This window comes from Schistocerca serialis, chromosome 3, assembly GCF_023864345.2.
Source record: "Schistocerca serialis cubense isolate TAMUIC-IGC-003099 chromosome 3, iqSchSeri2.2, whole genome shotgun sequence".
NCBI lineage: Eukaryota > Metazoa > Arthropoda > Insecta > Orthoptera > Acrididae > Schistocerca > Schistocerca serialis.
In genome coordinates, this window is record NC_064640.1 from 134467787 (window position 1) to 134484841 (window position 17055).

At 39.0% G+C, this 17055-nt stretch overlaps 1 protein-coding gene across 1 annotated transcript in view; it reads left to right on the forward strand.

Annotated features, from left to right (window-relative positions):
- LOC126469835 (mitochondrial-processing peptidase subunit alpha) overlaps window positions 1-17055 on the forward strand; it is a 117290-nt gene that overhangs the window by 69264 nt on the left and 30971 nt on the right. The window contains exons 7-8 of the mRNA XM_050097130.1: window positions 5563-5847; window positions 12936-13141. Of these exons, the coding sequence (XP_049953087.1) occupies window positions 5563-5847; window positions 12936-13141 (491 nt within the window). The remainder of the gene's footprint in view (window positions 1-5562; window positions 5848-12935; window positions 13142-17055) is intronic.

Consider the following 17055-nt stretch of genomic DNA (forward strand, 5'->3'; position numbering starts at 1 on the left):
TCCCAAAATATCAAACTCCTTGTCTGATTCAGGTTCATTGGTGATATCTTCATCATCTGGACTCAGGGCCAGGACACCCTACCCTCATTCCTCCACAGCCTCAATGTCTTTCTCATTCACTTCACCTGGTCTCCTCAGACCAATGTGCGATGTTTGTGGATGTTGCCCTCCACCTCTCTGATGGCTCTGTCCACACCTCTGTCCATATTAAACCCACTAACCACAAATAATACCTGTGGTTTGCCAGCTGTTAACCCTCCCAACTAAAAAATCTCTCCTATACATCCTGGCCACTCATGGATGGCATATCTGCAGTGACGAGAATTCTGTTGTCCAGTATACTGAAGGACAGAGTATCTGCAATGACAAGAATTTCCTTGCAAAGTATGCTGAAGGATGGAGTATTGTGAAGGTCTCATGAGGGGCTTCACAGACAGGCATTAACCCCCAAACCTAGTCCGCGAACAGATTTCTCATGCCATGTCTTCACACACTCATAATCCTCCCTCCATCCCCAAGAATCAGCTATAAAGGAGCACCCCCCACATGACCCAATATCACCCTGGACCATGTCCTTTGCCTGGACTTTGTTTATCTACTATCATGCCCGGAATGGAGCAGCACCCTACCCAAGATCCTTTTGACACCACCTACAGTGGTATTCAATTGCCCACACAACCTATACAACTTCGTGGTCCATTACTGTACCACACCCATCCAAACCTCATGCTACAGGGGTCATGTCCTTATGGAAGACCCAGGTGCAAGACCTGCCCAATTCCGTCACCCAGCACTTCATACTCCAGTCCTGTCACAGGCGTATAATATCCCATCAGGGGCAGGCCCTCTTGTGAAAGCAGCGCTGTCATGTACCAAATGTGCTGCAATGACTACACAGCTTTTTATGTCGGGGTGACAACCAACCAGCTGACACCAAAATGAATGGTCACCGCCAAACTGTGGTCAAGAACAAAGCACAACATGCTCGAGTTCGGTGACTGCTTCACAATCGTGTCATCAGGATCCTTCCCTCCACCACCATCTTTTCTGAACTATGTAGATGGGAATGATCTTTGCAACGCAGCCTTCACTGCTGTAATCCTCCTGGCCTCAATCTCTGCTAGCCCTCTGTGCCCATATGCTCTACCCAAAAGTTTCCCCTCCATCTGCCCTGTCACCCCCTACCAATCTGCACCTCCAGGTCACGTCCATCATGCACTGCTCCCTATTGGCTTGCTGCTTTCTGCCTCTTTCTCCCTCTACCCACACCACCTAACAACCCCATCCCAGTCCACACGTAGAAGCCAGCCGAAGTGGCCGTGCAGTTCTAGACGCTACAGTCTGGAGCCGAGCGACCGCTACGGTTGCAGGTTCGAATTCTTCCTCGGGCATGGATGTGTGTGATGTCCTTAGGTTAGTTAGGTTTAATTAGTTTTAAGTTCTAGGCGACTGATGACCTCAGAAGTTAAGTCGCATAGTGCTCAGAGCCATTTGAACCATTTTTGAACCACACGTAGAACTAACTGCAATCCTGGAATTATGTGTCTAGACGGCACTGTGTGGGGGCACAGGTGTGTGTGTGTGTGTGTGTGTTGGGGGGGGGGGGGGGTTGGTGCGTGCGCGCACACACGCACACACACACACACACACACACACACCCACACACACACACACACACACACACACTAGTTCATCAAAGGATTTCTGCCAGAAACTGGCAAGTCTTACCTCTCTTTTGTATGTGCCTGTCTATGACTCAACTGTTCTGCAATTTGGTGGATGGTCTCCTTTACTCCTAAATAATTTACATTCTGCTTGAACTTTTCTAATGTTTTTAGTGTACTCTAAAAATGATTGTTGTCAATTTTGACCAACAGTCCGTTATCATATTTTGTTCTACAGTGGGTCACATTGCAGGTGGAACATTTAAAAAAAATTAATCTGGTGTATAGAGTGTGTGTTTTGCGAAGGGGCCAGTTTTTCAAGAGAGTTAAGGCATATTTGGAAGGCCAGAAGCTGTCCACAGATGAATTTTTCAGTTGAAAACCATCAGCAGTACAAACCTGATCAATATGTCAGATGAATCAGATCTTGTGCACTCTGATGCAGAACATAACAATAAAAGTAATTGTGGGAGCAACTGACTGTAGGTTTCACCATTGTCTGTCAGATTTTAGTAAATGAATAAAAGATTAAAATAGCTGCAAAAGTAGTTCCAAAAACCACCTTTCTCATAATCGGAACAACAGAAGGGAAATCTGTGCTTGTAGGTGATACTGTTGCCAGAAAACTGTGAAATATAGCATTTTATGGAATGCCTAAGCAGTACGTAGAATACCAAAACCCATTAGGCAGGATATGAAATGCATATTATTTAATACTGTGCCCAGGCATTTAATAGAATGCCAGTTAAATTGAAGGTAAAGTATGAAAGAAAGTCAATTTTAATTTTTTTTTTAAAAGATCCACAGGCCTCATTGTTGTAACAGTTTCAGTCCAGTTTGATTGGAGTTCATTTTGTGCCACTGTCACTTCTGCTAAAATGGAGGCTGCACATTATAATTGTGAAAATGGTGTGACTGATGATCTTGTGGATGCAGTAAAACAAGGATTTTGTAGTGTGTTACAAGTAATGAGGAATAATTCTGCAAGAAACAGTTTTTACCTAACAGACAGTTGCTATAAGAAAATAATAAGGGATGTGAGTTTGTCTAAGCCTGTGGAAAAGAAGCAATGTCATAATTATTGGTAACACGGAAACTAGTACAATCACTATATGAAATATGTGATGCAATAAAATTTTATGTAGCAGATGGTGAGATGTTCAACATACTGTATGAGATGCATTCTGCTGTTGGCCATGGGGGGACGAGACAGGATAATAAAGGAGTTGTCTGCTAGGTGTTAATATAGCTCGTCATGATTTAGAGCTTTTTGTAGAAATCTGTGAACCCTGCTGGCAGAAGCAGAAGAGTTATGGAAAAAGCGTAGTAATAAAATTGATTTTCAAACTCCTCCAGATTGGAGTATAAGTTCATTCCAGTATATCAGGATTACCTAACTAAGTTTATTGTATGCAAAGCCTTTGAGACAGACTGCTGAGGAAGTAGCATACCACTTAATTGATATATTCACTCATCTTGGAGCTCCGTCAATCCTCTGATCAGGCAGTGCGACAGAGTTTGCCAACAAAGTTATTTCATATTTACAAGTGAACTGGTCCCAACTAAAAATTGCACTTGGGAAACCTGGTCATAGCCAAAGTGAAGGAGCAGACTAGGATGTGCATGCAGAATAGGGATGCAGAGTGAACGAAATAATAATAGGAGTGTGGGTTTATGATTCATCAAATTAATGAAAAATTGAGCCCGTCATTCTTGTTTCAAGAGGTTTCCATATGAGGCTCTGTTTGGCTGTAAAATAAAAGTTGGACTTAACAAATTAGCTCTGCTGCAACAGGTTTTAAATGGTATTACAAGAGAAGGAAAGCTGGAAGATATTGTCAATTCACTAGAAAAAGCCAGCAAATGCGAAGACGTAAGTGAATGTTCGGCATAAGTCCATCTTGAATTCATTGCACCTATGCCTTCAACATCGACTCAAGTATCTGAAATAAAAAGAATTCATTTGTTCCATCTATTCAGTCTGTACTGTGTGAATGCTACATTCATATCGTATGTGGGAATTCAACTCAAGTGGGGAAGAAGGATTTGGTACGCATATTACATGCTCCCTTTGCATGAATAGCAAAAACGCCATTATTGGTCAGCAAGGCCAAGGGTGTACAATAAGAGTACCTGTTCCAGAAATTGATAAAGGTCTTGTGGGTGCTCACAACATTGTGACTGTCATGGTTGATATGATAAATGATTGTTTTATAAATTGGGTACCAGTTGTTCACAGTTCACGGCATGCAAGAAATCTCTCCTAAAGTCCAAAGATGTTCCTGTGAACAAAGAAGTATCTTTCAGGTAGTTACAACTCGACAATCTACTGGGACTGGACAGGGATTTGTGAAGTGTGTGTGCAAAAATAAATGCCAGAACCTCAGGTGTTTGTGTGTAAAAAGAAAAATTATTTGCAACTCAGTATGTCATTTCAGTTCAGTTTGCTGCTGTAAATAAATCATAAAAGTAGCACAGCTTTGAATTATATAAAAACTGAAATTTTAGATCAATTATTGTTTATTATACATTTGTAGTAACTGCTAAAAAACTGTTTTCAATTGCATTGTCAAAAAAAGATTAAAACATATCTACTTTAGAATAAACAAATTTTCAGACACACTCACACACACACACACACACACACACACACACACACACACACACACACACACACACTTATGATAATTTTCATATTTTAATTTAACTTTGATTAAATATATAAATTTCTAGTTTGAAGATGTTATTTCATTGTAATTTTATGCATTGCTTGTGTCCATTTCACATTTTATAAAATAGCCAGGCATTTTACACATTTCCTAGGAAAAGTATTAAACTAAACACCTCGCCAAAAAGTTCTAGGTGCATCTATACAGAGCCTTGATTTGACACTATTAGTAACAATGCAATTTAGATTACCAAATATTAACCAAAAACAAAATACCAGAATTATAGTTAATATACAGCTAACTCATCAAGACTGTAAAAGGGGGTAATCAGCAAATGAAAAATAAAGTGCTCTCTGTTTTGGGTTTTTGACAGCCAGTAGGTATAATTAGAGAATTCCTTCCCCAAGAACAGGTGGAAAACCCTATTTTCCATTCAGCTGTCATTCAGGAGAAACAATGGTCATATTTCCATCTGATCATCAAGTTTTAGGTGTCCTCTCATCCCAATTTCTCTATGTTGATTGCAGCTAGTATGGGAGTGGTTCACTTGAAAAGAACAGAGTTTATTTCCTTCCTCACCCGTATGTACACTTGAGCTTGTACTCCACCCCTAATGATGCTGAGAGGTTGTCAACAACTAATCTTCCTCCATTGCCTTTGTTTGTTTCTCAAGACTATAAATTCACCGTAATTATGAGTTAGTAGTGAGCATTAAAGAAACTTTGGCTGACCAGCTGAGGACAGTCCTGGTTTCCAAGCACCTACACTGCTGCAAAAAATGAGTTCACCATTGTTGATTCTGTGTATCTTCCCAAGGAGACTGTCTTTGAGACAATATATCCAGTTTATTTACATTCCACAAGAACTATGTAAAAAATCAGTATCACTTTTTTGCAGACCTTGTTTATCTTAATTTATTATCCAAACATTTCCTTTTCAGGAACTGTAACAGTCATGCTGGTTAATCCCAGAACACTAAAAAGGGGAGACTGTTACACTGCTACTAGTCCAGTTTTATGGAAGTCATATAATTTAGAGTTTATGCATAACACTTATCGGATGTCCAGTGGCATGTTATATAACAAATTAAGTACAAAATGTCCTTTTTTTATGCCCTACTGCAGTTGCAAGTTTTAAGAGACTTTAGTATCAAGTATTAAATAGTGTTTAAGAAAAATTACATAGGTTGTCATTTTTAATTTACACTAACCCTTCTTTTTTCTTGTCAGGCTGCTTTTAAGGATAAGACATATGGATTACCAGCAATATTGCCTCTGGAAAACATAAAAAGTATAACGAAGGAACTGATCTATACATATATGAAAAACTACTACACACCATCTAGAATGGTATTGTGTGGTGTTGGTGTCGATCACCAAACTACTGTTAAAGCAGCTGAAAAATACTTCCAGGATATGCCACCAATCTGGGAAGTAGAAAAGAATCTTACATTGGAAGGGAGCAAATACGCTGCACAGGAGCTTACCCCAGAATATGTCGGTGGTATAGCTTGGGTATGTATATGTATTTATTAGTTTACTTGATATTTGTATCTGTGTGCTATCTTACAACAAAAGTAATTTTTAGATGTTGTTATCACTGGCTGTCTTTAAAGACTGACTGGCTGACTGACTGACTGACTGCACCAACACTGGGAGGACAGCACCACTAACTTGATCTTCCTTGTTTATGATATATCTATCCCAAAACATTTTGGCATTAAGGTGCTGGAGACTGCACCAGTTAATAATTGCAGGCTGTATACGTGGACAAGGAAAAAAAGTTCCCGGATTTCCCGGTTAAAAATACACTTTCTCCCAGGTGAAAATACACTTTTTCCACGTTAAGTGACAGTACAATCTTCCTCGGCACTGTAAAAGTCATCAATCCTTTGAATGTTTATGGTTTTATATTCCGATGTGGAATTTCCCGGCACTTTACAAAACGAAACTCATGGGGAAAATCGCATTTTGGAAGACCTTTGATGTGGGGTTGGGGGTTGAGTTGTTTGAGGAAGGAGACCAGACAGCGAGGTTATCGGTCTCATCGGATTAGGGAAGGACAGGGAAGGAAGTCGCCCGTGCCCTTTGAAAGGAACCATCCCGGCATTTGCCTGGAGCGATTTAGGGAAATCAAGGAAAACCTAAATCAGGATGGCCGGACGCGGGACCCTTTGATGTGCAGCAACATGTACGCTGCATATTTTCGTGTTACGAACATTTAAATTTGAATTCCACCAAACAACGCATGTCATTTTCCGAAGCATTGAAATCGAGATTGCGATGCGCTTTTGTAAGCGTCATAGCTCATTCACGTGATCTCGCCGGCTGATGACAGCAATAGGACACATGATGTAGTCAGCCAGTAGCAAGATCACTCTTAAGTAGTGCGAATACACAAATAAGAAAAGTTAATGGCTTAAATTAATATACATAGCATTCATATATAATATTGGTCTCGAAGATTAGTAAGTTGGAAGAGAAGCTAAGCTTCCAGATATAATGTTGATCTTTTTTGTGCGTGTTACTCTTTAAGATACATCTCACAATTGTGCCAGAAAATTTTTTAATAATGACGCAAATGTCTGATCTTCTGGGCTCCAAATTCTTCTAAATGATCGTCCTCAAAGAGTTGATTTTTTAATCAGAGTCAAACGCTTTGTGACTTAAGAAATTCATCATACATTCTCGCACATAGTTCATCTTGCGTAAAAGGAAATCTGCTTTGAATGTAATGCTTTTCAAACCACCATTCGCAATATTTTCCCGCGACCTGTTAGAAATAGGTTCGTTTCAGCAGTTGCAAGAAAGTGCCAGATAACTGTCGTCACCGCACTTGCGCAGCTACGATGATGCAGGAAGCCCATATGTTCGTATGTGTAAAACATTACTAGATATTACATTATGTCATAAAAGAAACAAGACATCAAAGGATACTTCAAGAGTGTTGGGATTTCGTGAACCGTACTAAAATGCATAATTAGGCTTAAAATGCACATCCGTATGTAAATTTTCTTGGAGTACCAGTACTCATGTTTGGTTCTTTATTATAGCATAATGTTGTACGTGCACTTGAAATACAGCAAACAGTTGAAACTAGCCAATAGTGTGAAATTAAACACTTAGTTTCAAATAAATTGATTGCCTCAGTAGAAAGGATTAATAAAAGCCAAATCTCTTTAGCAAACCGGCAAAAATAACTTCATCGTTCTGTAAGGCGATTAATGCTTGACTGTCAGAAAGTTGGAAATAAAATCTGAAACTATTAACATATTTTAGCCTGCCATAATTATGCAAACGTATTTTAATTCATTTGATAGCTCCTGGCCACAAAAATCCGTTTTGTTATCATTTAACATGAGAGCAATAAACGAAGAGGAAACAACAAAATCACTGAACGTAAACACAGGTCACGTGGAGACAACCCACCTCCCCACAACAACTCGGACGGCTCTGTGCATTAGCCCTGGATCTACGATATTTCCGAACAGGGGCAATATTAAGTAGTGGCGCCCAGCCACACTTCTGTAACCAGAGTCGGGAGAAGGTACTACTCATACGCGACTCAACTGCACATGCACAAGAGCCCGCCCGCAACTGCTCAAACGAATCTAATTTAAACAGTTGTCACGTCACGCTCATCAGAGGCAATTTGTTGTTATAAAGCATTGCGTAGTGTTCCTGAAGCCTTTGACACACTTTACTGTTGGCAGACGCTTGTATGAGCACTGTTTTGTTGTTGTATATGGCGCATTTCCTTTGCAACTTAAGTTTGTTTTTTGGTTGTTTTTTTTTTTTCTCCCATTCATGTTTTGTTGCTGCATTATTATTCTGCAGTAGTGGGATACAATAATATCCTTTGTTAGAGTATTGGTTCTTACCAGTCAAAATCACAAAAATTTAACTTAAAACTAAAACAATGAAAAATTCCCTGAATTCGAAACAATTCCCGGGTTTTTCCTGGTTTTCTCCCAGATGAAAAAATTCCCGGATCTCCCGGTTGTCTCGGGTCGTATACACCCTGAATTGAAAGCTGTAAAGTATATTACAAAAATACAGATGAATGAAATTCTCCTTGCTGTTTTTAATAAAATATGGAGACTTCCACAAATTTTGGAGTGTGATAATCTTGGTACTCTTTTTGAAACCAAAGAAGGTCTCTACTTTGGCCAGCAATTATTTTAGTGTGGCTCACTGTCTATTAGAATGTGCAATCGACTGGCATCTGTCCTGTGTCCTAGAATCCAAGGATCTACTTAAATGCTTCATGTGTGGGTCCAGGACTAATCACAAATCCATGACATCCTCGTTATACTGGAGGCAGCAATACATTTATCTTTCTTACACATCATAGTTAGAGTCTGCGATCTCGAAAGGATCTACAACACTACTTTGAGATATAAGAGCCATGGAAAATTTCACAAACAGTACTTCTAAGAGTGCTTCCTTATCTTCTTGCTGGCTGCCCTTTCCATACATTGTCAGAGAGATTCAAACAAGAAAATGGTCTTCCTCAGTGATTTGGTTTTATTGTAGCTATTGTGACTATTTCCTAAAGCAACCAGATATATTAAGTGTACAGTTCAGTCTTCCATCCAGCTTTCATTGTTTATGCAATAATTTTCTATATTCTGCTCCTCATGCAGTTTTACAGTGGCTGCTCATCAGTTATGACTTGAGTAATTTGAGGTGCATGCAGATATCACGGGTTTTAAATTTCATCAGAGAAATTTTTGTATGTCAGTTTTAATCATTTCCATCACTTATAACTTCCCGTCACATAAAATGAGGAACACTGTTCTGAATTTTATATTTACATCTACATCTACATCTACATCTACATTGATACTCCGCAAGCCACCCAACGGTGTGTGGCGGAGGGCACCTTACGTGCCACTGTCATTACCTCCCTTTCCTGTTCCAGTCGCGTATGGTTCGCGGGAAGAACGACTGTCTGAAAGCCTCCGTGCGCGCTCTAATCTCTCTAATTTTACGTTCGTGATCTCCTCGGGAAGTATAAGTAGGGGGAAGCAATATATTCGATACCTCATCCAGAAACGCATCCTCTCGAAACCTGGCGAGCAAGCTACACCGCGATGCAGAGCGCCTCTCTTGCAGAGTCTGCCACTTGCGTTTATTAAACATCTCCGTAACGCTATCACGGTTACCAAATAACCCAGTGACGAAACGCGCCGCTCTTCTTTGGATCTTCTCTATCTCCTCCGTCAACCCGACCTGGTACGGATCCCACACTGATGAGCAATACTCAAGTATAGGTCGAACGAGTGTTTTGTAAGCCACCTCCTTTGTTGATGGACTACATTTTCTAAGCACTCTCCCAATGAATCTCAACCTGGTACCCGCCTTACCAACAATTAGTTTTATATGATCATTCCACTTCAAATCGTTCCGTACGCATACTCCCAGATATTTTACAGAAGTAACTGCTACCAGTGTTTGTTCCGCTATCATATAATCATACAATAAAGGATCCTTCTTTCTATGTATTCGCAATACATTACATTTGTCTATGTTAAGGGTCAGTTGCCACTCCCTGCACCAAGTGCCTATCCGCTGCAGATCTTCCTGTATTTCGCTACAATTTTCTAATGCAGCAACTTCTCTGTATACTACAGCATCATCCGCGAAAAGCCGCATGGAACTTCCGACACTATCTACTAAGTCATTTATATATATTGTGAAAAGCAATGGTCCCATAACACTCCCCTGTGGCACGCCAGAGGTTACTTTAACGTCTGTAGACGTCTCTCCATTGATAACAACATGCACATTTAGTGAGAAGCTTTGTCAGTTGTCAACTTCACAGTCTCTTAGCATTCTATACTATTGCTCGTCTTGCAGTGAAGTTAATATTCAAGATTCTACCATGAATAAACTTTTGGGATTCACACCATGTTGGACCTAGGGACACTTGATGCAGACTGTGTTACAGAACTGTTCTGTACCTGATGGATTTAACCCTCGAGCAGCTGCGCCAATTTTTGTAACACGAGCAGCTGCGTCCAGTGTACTTTGTACATGTGTAAAGAATAGCTGCCTTAATGTTGCTAAGGTAAACATGTAAGAGCATAATCATAGTTTAATCATAGTTTAACTTAACGAAGATAAAATAAACTTACATAAATGAGCTAAAGCACTGTTTAATCAAACAATATTGGAATAAACTCTCAGTACATCACTCTGTTGTCATGGATAGTTTTACCTCACAGTAATGACCCGCTCAAAGCATTAAACAGCGCAATTGCATCAGATCCCAACCAGCTGCTTATTTGATTACTCATTATCTCGTAGACACCTGCCTCATTGTGGGATTGTGGTGCTAGCTTGTAATGTGGGTCATTTTCTTGTACAGACTGTAATTTTTTGTGACCTAGCTTGCTGTTTATTTTATGTTACTGCTGCTTATTTATATGTATAACAACACATTCTACCACTGTTCATCAGCTGAAGCAGTAATGAAAGAGTAGGTATGGGCTCACAATTGTGAAACAACAGCGAAATAGTGCAAAACAATTTTATTTGTGTGTGGTGCACTTGATACATAGGCGTGCTCACTCGAGAATTAAAGACAGTCAGAAACACATTGAACATGTTATAAAGTACCTCTCTCACTAGTCTTGGGAGCAGACAGAATATATCTTGACCAATTCTACAAACTTTTGTGCAGTCCCAGCTTGACTACAGATACACAGCTTATACTTTCGTATCCAAAAATTGTCGTTGCTGTTCACCATTTGGAGTTAGGCTGGAAGCAGAGGCAAGCCTCTGTGTTGAGGTGTGTGAATTGCCACTTGTCATTTGGCTGCAGTTCTGTATGATGCAATCACGTGTATACAATATTGTCAACTTCAAAGTCTCTGGCACCCTGCAGGACCTAGTGGTGCTTGTTGCAGATCATGTTACAGAACTGTTCTTTGGTTCTCTGTGTATATATCCTTAAGATTTGTTTACCAAGTAAATGCACTGTATTTGGTACAGTATTATATGTGACCTTGATAGCTCTGCGATAAGTAAGATATAGTTGCCCCACTAAATTCCTCTTCTAGTTTTTCTCCGAGTGCCTCTTAGGCTGCCTATAGCGTGTACTCTGCAAAGATGGGAGCAGGATGTATCAGGCTGCTGTTTTCCAGTACACATTAAAATTTAGGAAAATGAGTTCATAATTGAAGTAGCTAAAGGAGTCTTCATAGAAAATACAATGTGTTGCACACTTACATGCATTGACCTTACTGTTGAGGCACTGGATCATGTGTCAGTGGGAGGAAGAGTGGCTGTAGTTGAGGAACAAGAAGCATTCCTCCCTCCTGCCATTGAGGCAAGATACAGTAATTTTTATGTATCTCCAGACAGGGCTCTGCCCCATTTTACCTGGCTTCCTCCTCCTATAAGAAGCCACACCAGTCTGTAGTGCTTGTGTAGTAGATTTTGTAAGGTATATTTTAAATGAACTGTGACAAGAGGGCATCACTATTTTAGGGGATTGCAAGATATGTTGTTTGTGTTTTAAATTTTACACTAAATCTAACCTTATACAAAAGTTGTTAGAATTATCGGAACATCCTTTTCTTATCTTTTAGCTGTCAGCCAGTCACAGCCCTCTGTTAGTTTCTTTTAGCTACTATATAATTATTTTAATTGTATGTGTTTATCACTTGACTACAGATTGCATTTTATGTATTATATTCTTTGTGTGTGTGTGTGTGTGTGTGTGTGTGTGTGTGTGTGTGTGTGTGAAGCTGAAGCTGATTGGAGTGGATCAGGTTATGTTAGTAACTTCTTGGAATGCTACTTTAAATATTTTAACTATGCTCACATCAAAATAATCTAGTAAAGGCATTAATGACTTCACTCTTGAATGCTGTTCTCATACTACTGCACCATACCATGGCCTTTCGCCACATATCAAGTACTTTAAATCTGTTAGGCAAAACTGATGGCATTGTTAAAATTATAATTTATGTTTTATGTATTTTTGTCAGCTGATTCCCGTAATATTCTCTCTGCGCAATAGCTAACAGTAGTGTCCATAAACACTCTTAATCTCTGATGGTATTTTATTTTCCTGTGATTGTTGTGAGGGCATGATGATGACTTTATCATTATCAGAAAAGCTCTGTGTACTAGCTACATAATAACTTCTAAGGATCTCGTCCATTATCAGGGGAGTAGTGGTATTACATTTCTTCATGGAATTGAAGGTAATCTGAAATTTCCTGGTACTGCCAGTAATTTATCTCTTTCTTTCCTATAGCTGTGTCTCTCATATCCCTAGATCATTTTATTGTAATACCATTACAAGGTCATTGGTTGTCGCATGTGAGCGACAGTATAATGTGTTCATTTCCACATATATAGAATCTTGCAGAGCTATCTCCTCAGCCACATATATATTTTAAAGAATATTGTCAAATAATACCTGTATTTTGTAAATGTGTTTCAGATTGGTAATATGAATACTGAAATCTAAAACTGACTTCTGGTCATGTTTGTATGCAAGATATTTCATTATTTAGCAGCTTGTAGATGAAAGACACACTGGTTGTATATTATTGTTAAATTTTCTGTGCCTTTTTCGTACGCAGGACTGCTGTGAAATACCGACATATGCTAATGCGGATCTTCCACAGTTAGCACATGTGGTCATTGCTCTCAATGCATTCCCGTATGCAGATCCAGATTTCATTTCACTGTGTGTTTTAAATTTGATGATGGGTGGAGGCAACTCGTTCAGTGCTGGTGGCCCTGGAAAGGGAATGTATTCTCGGCTGTACATAAATGCTCTTAATAGGTAAGAAAACTTTGTGGTTTCTTGTAAGACATTCTGGTAGTTTTGCTTGTAAATAAAAACTCAGTTTTTAGCTAATAGCCAGCTGTTTAAATATTATATCCAATTTAATGCTTGAACGATCAGTTTTCAATTTCTTACATTTTTTGAGCAATCTGTTTAATCTGTTGCGAAATCTGTAAAATCACAGGTATGTGGGCAAAACGTGTAAGCCTCCATTTAGTGCAATTTCCGAGGTTCATACATGGAAGCAAGCAATGCAGTGTTTCACAGTAATGTGAGACAAGTTGCCACATAGTGTGTCAACTTCACCTAGCACAGAAGCTGCATCTTCTTGGGCCATAGCTCTGATGATGGCAATAAAGGTCTATAAAAAGCCTGTGAGTAGGTTATTCTCATTATAATTCTCAGGCATTTGCCTGTTCTTTAGTGTCATTGCCTTGCTGCTGGTTCTTCTATGCCATATAGCTCTGTTTTATCAGTGTGTTAAATACCAATGCTCTGCATTCTATTTGCTTCGGTTTACTATCAAATTTTGCCAGGTTTTGTACATTGCACTATTTGTATTGTGAGCTGTGCTGACACTTATTTTCCTTTGCCTCTTCAGAAGCTTTATTCTGTGCAAAGCCACCTGATAAACTGCATAATTCTGAACACTACCTTTGTGTTTGGCCTGTAAGGAACTGTATAATATTTTAATGAGAAACTTGTTCTCAACAGTATGGAAAAGTTTTTTCCAAAATCCACTGTTCTAAGGAGTCATGCAAAACAGTCAGCTCGATGTACCTGGCATTATATGAGCTAGAATTTATTCTGAACTGGGAATGGCAGGCAGTCAGTATGTGGACAGTCTGATGTGGTGCATGCAGGCAACAGTTTTCATTCACAAGAAGCAAGAACTAAATGCTGAACAAGATTCCCACTTTTCATGCTGACAAACTTTGCTGTTTAACATGATGAAATATAGGAAACCAGTTAGTAAAAGAAAAGTGAATGGAATTCATTCCATAGTTGAAGGTAAAAGAATTCCATCATGTTTGGAAAATGGTTGCACTTCTTTTGTTGCAAGCCAGCTGCTATTCCTTTTACGGCTTATACAGTTTCCACACATATGTTAACATAATTTCTTTGTAGTTTCATTACTCACCACCGACAAGTAATGTAAAAGTTGTCCATGTCTACATCTCTGCTCTGCAAGCTACTATCCACTGTGTGGAGGGTACCTGTTGTACCAGTATCATTTTACCAAAGGATGATGTAAGGGAAAAGTAGTTGTTGGTGCTCCCGTGTTTAAGATGGATTCCTTTAATTTTAATATAATGGTCATTATGCAAAATATCATGAAGGAAATTGTATATTTTGTGACTAGTCATGAAATCTATGCTGTAAGACTTTCTAACAAGTTGTTTCTCTGTGGTTAAAGGGCATCATTCTTATGCTCTGATTGAATTTTGTAAACCGTTTCCATGATGCCCACACACTAACTAAACAAATGTGTGATAAATTTGGGTCATTACTGACCTTACTTACCTCTGTCATAATTTCTATTTCTTGCGCAGTGACACACTGGAACTTCAAGCTACTTAAACAATTTTAAATATTCATGTTGTCACCTTTGATATTTGTTTCCAATTAAAGCACATTTACTGTCCCACCCATCACAACTTCCAAAATTATCACAAAGTAGGTCAGCAGTGTACTAAAACTTCAAAAAGTCTAATTTACACATGATCAGCAATTTCTTTGAATACAGTCCACTGACTGTATGGAACTTTACTCATGCAGCACTCAATGCAGATTTCAGGCAAGTAACTGTATATGACAGTGACTTAGTGCTGACTGCTAACAGGAACCATACTCAAGAAATATTCAGCCCAGACAAACTGTGGCACCGTTCACATTGGCTGTTTAAGGTCCTAATTTCTGGGAAGGATTTTTAAGCATGCAATTTTCTACCTGTATTCTATCAAAGCCCAGCAAAATTTTTCAAGGAAGTCAGATTTTATGCTTTGATAATTTCAGTAACATATTTTTGTGATGAAAGTTCACATTTTTCTATAAATAGAAAAATTATAGCTACAAGACAGCAACACTGGAATTTTGAAAAGGTTGACTTTTAAAATTTGAATAATTATGCAACATTTTTAGTAATAATATTCCCTGAAATCCAAATTTTGAAAAAAAGATGAAATATTCTTTGCATAGTACAGAAATAGGGCTTTCGAGGAGTAGGTCAATCCTAAAATAATAATTTATGGGGCTGAATTTTTAAGCACACATTGTTTCCAGAAGTGAAATTTGAATCTTCCCTTAAAGAAAATATAGTTATCACCAACCATGTATAAATTATTCTCTGAACAATATGACTCACAAAATTACAGCCAGAACAAGAATGTGGATACTTAATATATATGTATGAAGTAAGTAATAGAATGAAGAAACAAGTGGAGCTGTTTCTCCATGCTACATTTACAATTTTGCAGGTCATCTCTGAATCTCTTGTATCTCTTTTGATAATCTAGTTTTTAAAGGGGTCTAGACTGTAGATGAATGTGGTAACAAAAAAATTGGAGTTTTATGAACCTTTGTTATGCTTAGTGTGTAGCAAATAGATGATCCTGTTCAGCAACAGAAGTGGTTTGATCTTGACCATACATTCTGACTTAACTGTTTTTTGGTGGTTGTGGTGAACCCTTTTCTTCCCAGTGCTGCATACATGCGACATTAAGTTTAACTTCACAAAATGCAGTCAAAATGAACTTATTATACAAAAATCACCATGCATGTGTTAAAAAACATTTACAAGTTCTCTGTCTATGTCTTTTTTTATTTCACAGTTAGTCTAAAGCTTCGTGAAAAAAATAAGTTACTGAAAATTCATCAATGTAATATGTGATTAATCTCGCATGTTGAAACTTCCTGACAGATTAAAACTGTGTGCCGGACTGAGACTCAAACTTGGGACCTTTGCCTTTCGCGGGCAAGTGCTCTACCAACTGAGATACCCAAGCATGACTCACTGCCCCGTCCTCACAGCTTCACTTCTGCCGGTACCTCACCTCCTACCTTCCAAACTTTACAGAAGCTCTCCTGCGAACCTTCTGCGAGAGCTTCTGTAATGTTTGGAAGGTAGGAGACGAGGTACTGGCAGAAGTGAAGCTGTGAGAATGGGGCTTGAATTGTGCTTGGGTAGCTCAGTTGGTAGAGCACTTGCCCGCGTAAGGCAAAGGTCCCGAGTTTGAGTCTCGGTCCGGCACACAGTTTTAATCTGCCAGGAAGTTTCACATCAGAGCACACTCCGCTGCAGAGTGAATATCTCAATCTTGCATGTTATTCCAGCAAATAATATGTAATGCCAGTGGACTGGTTTGGAGGATGTGGTGGTGTGGATAGTATGCTACATATTTTGCTTATCAGATGTTTGTTGATGGTGCAAGGCATATGGAATAGGGAGTTATTCTGTATAAATAGCAGTCACCCAAGTATGACCTTTAAGTGTAAGGGCACAAGATATTTGTTTGTTATGTCAACATTAGAGAAAGTAGGTCCCTACTCTTTAATCAGTATAGAGGCAGTCTGGGAATTCTGTATTTCTTTCCCGGCAAAAGTTCCAATTGAGATGATTTGCTATGGCCTTCCTCTGACTTGGTATGTGTCAGTGTGTGTTTGCATCATTTGGATGCCTTTTATTCATAGGTTGGTAATCAGGAACTTGATATGACCATCTCTTCTTCCCCCGCCGGTCATTTACTGGTGATAAAAAATTTTCTTCCACCATCTGTATCGAAACCATCTACCTGTGGTTTGAGCATTCCTGTGCATAAACTGTGGGGAACTTTCTTCATGTGTAGATAGCCCAATAGATTTTATGTGTACTGAAGTTTTGATGGAATAAGTATGGGGAAATTTGTAACATT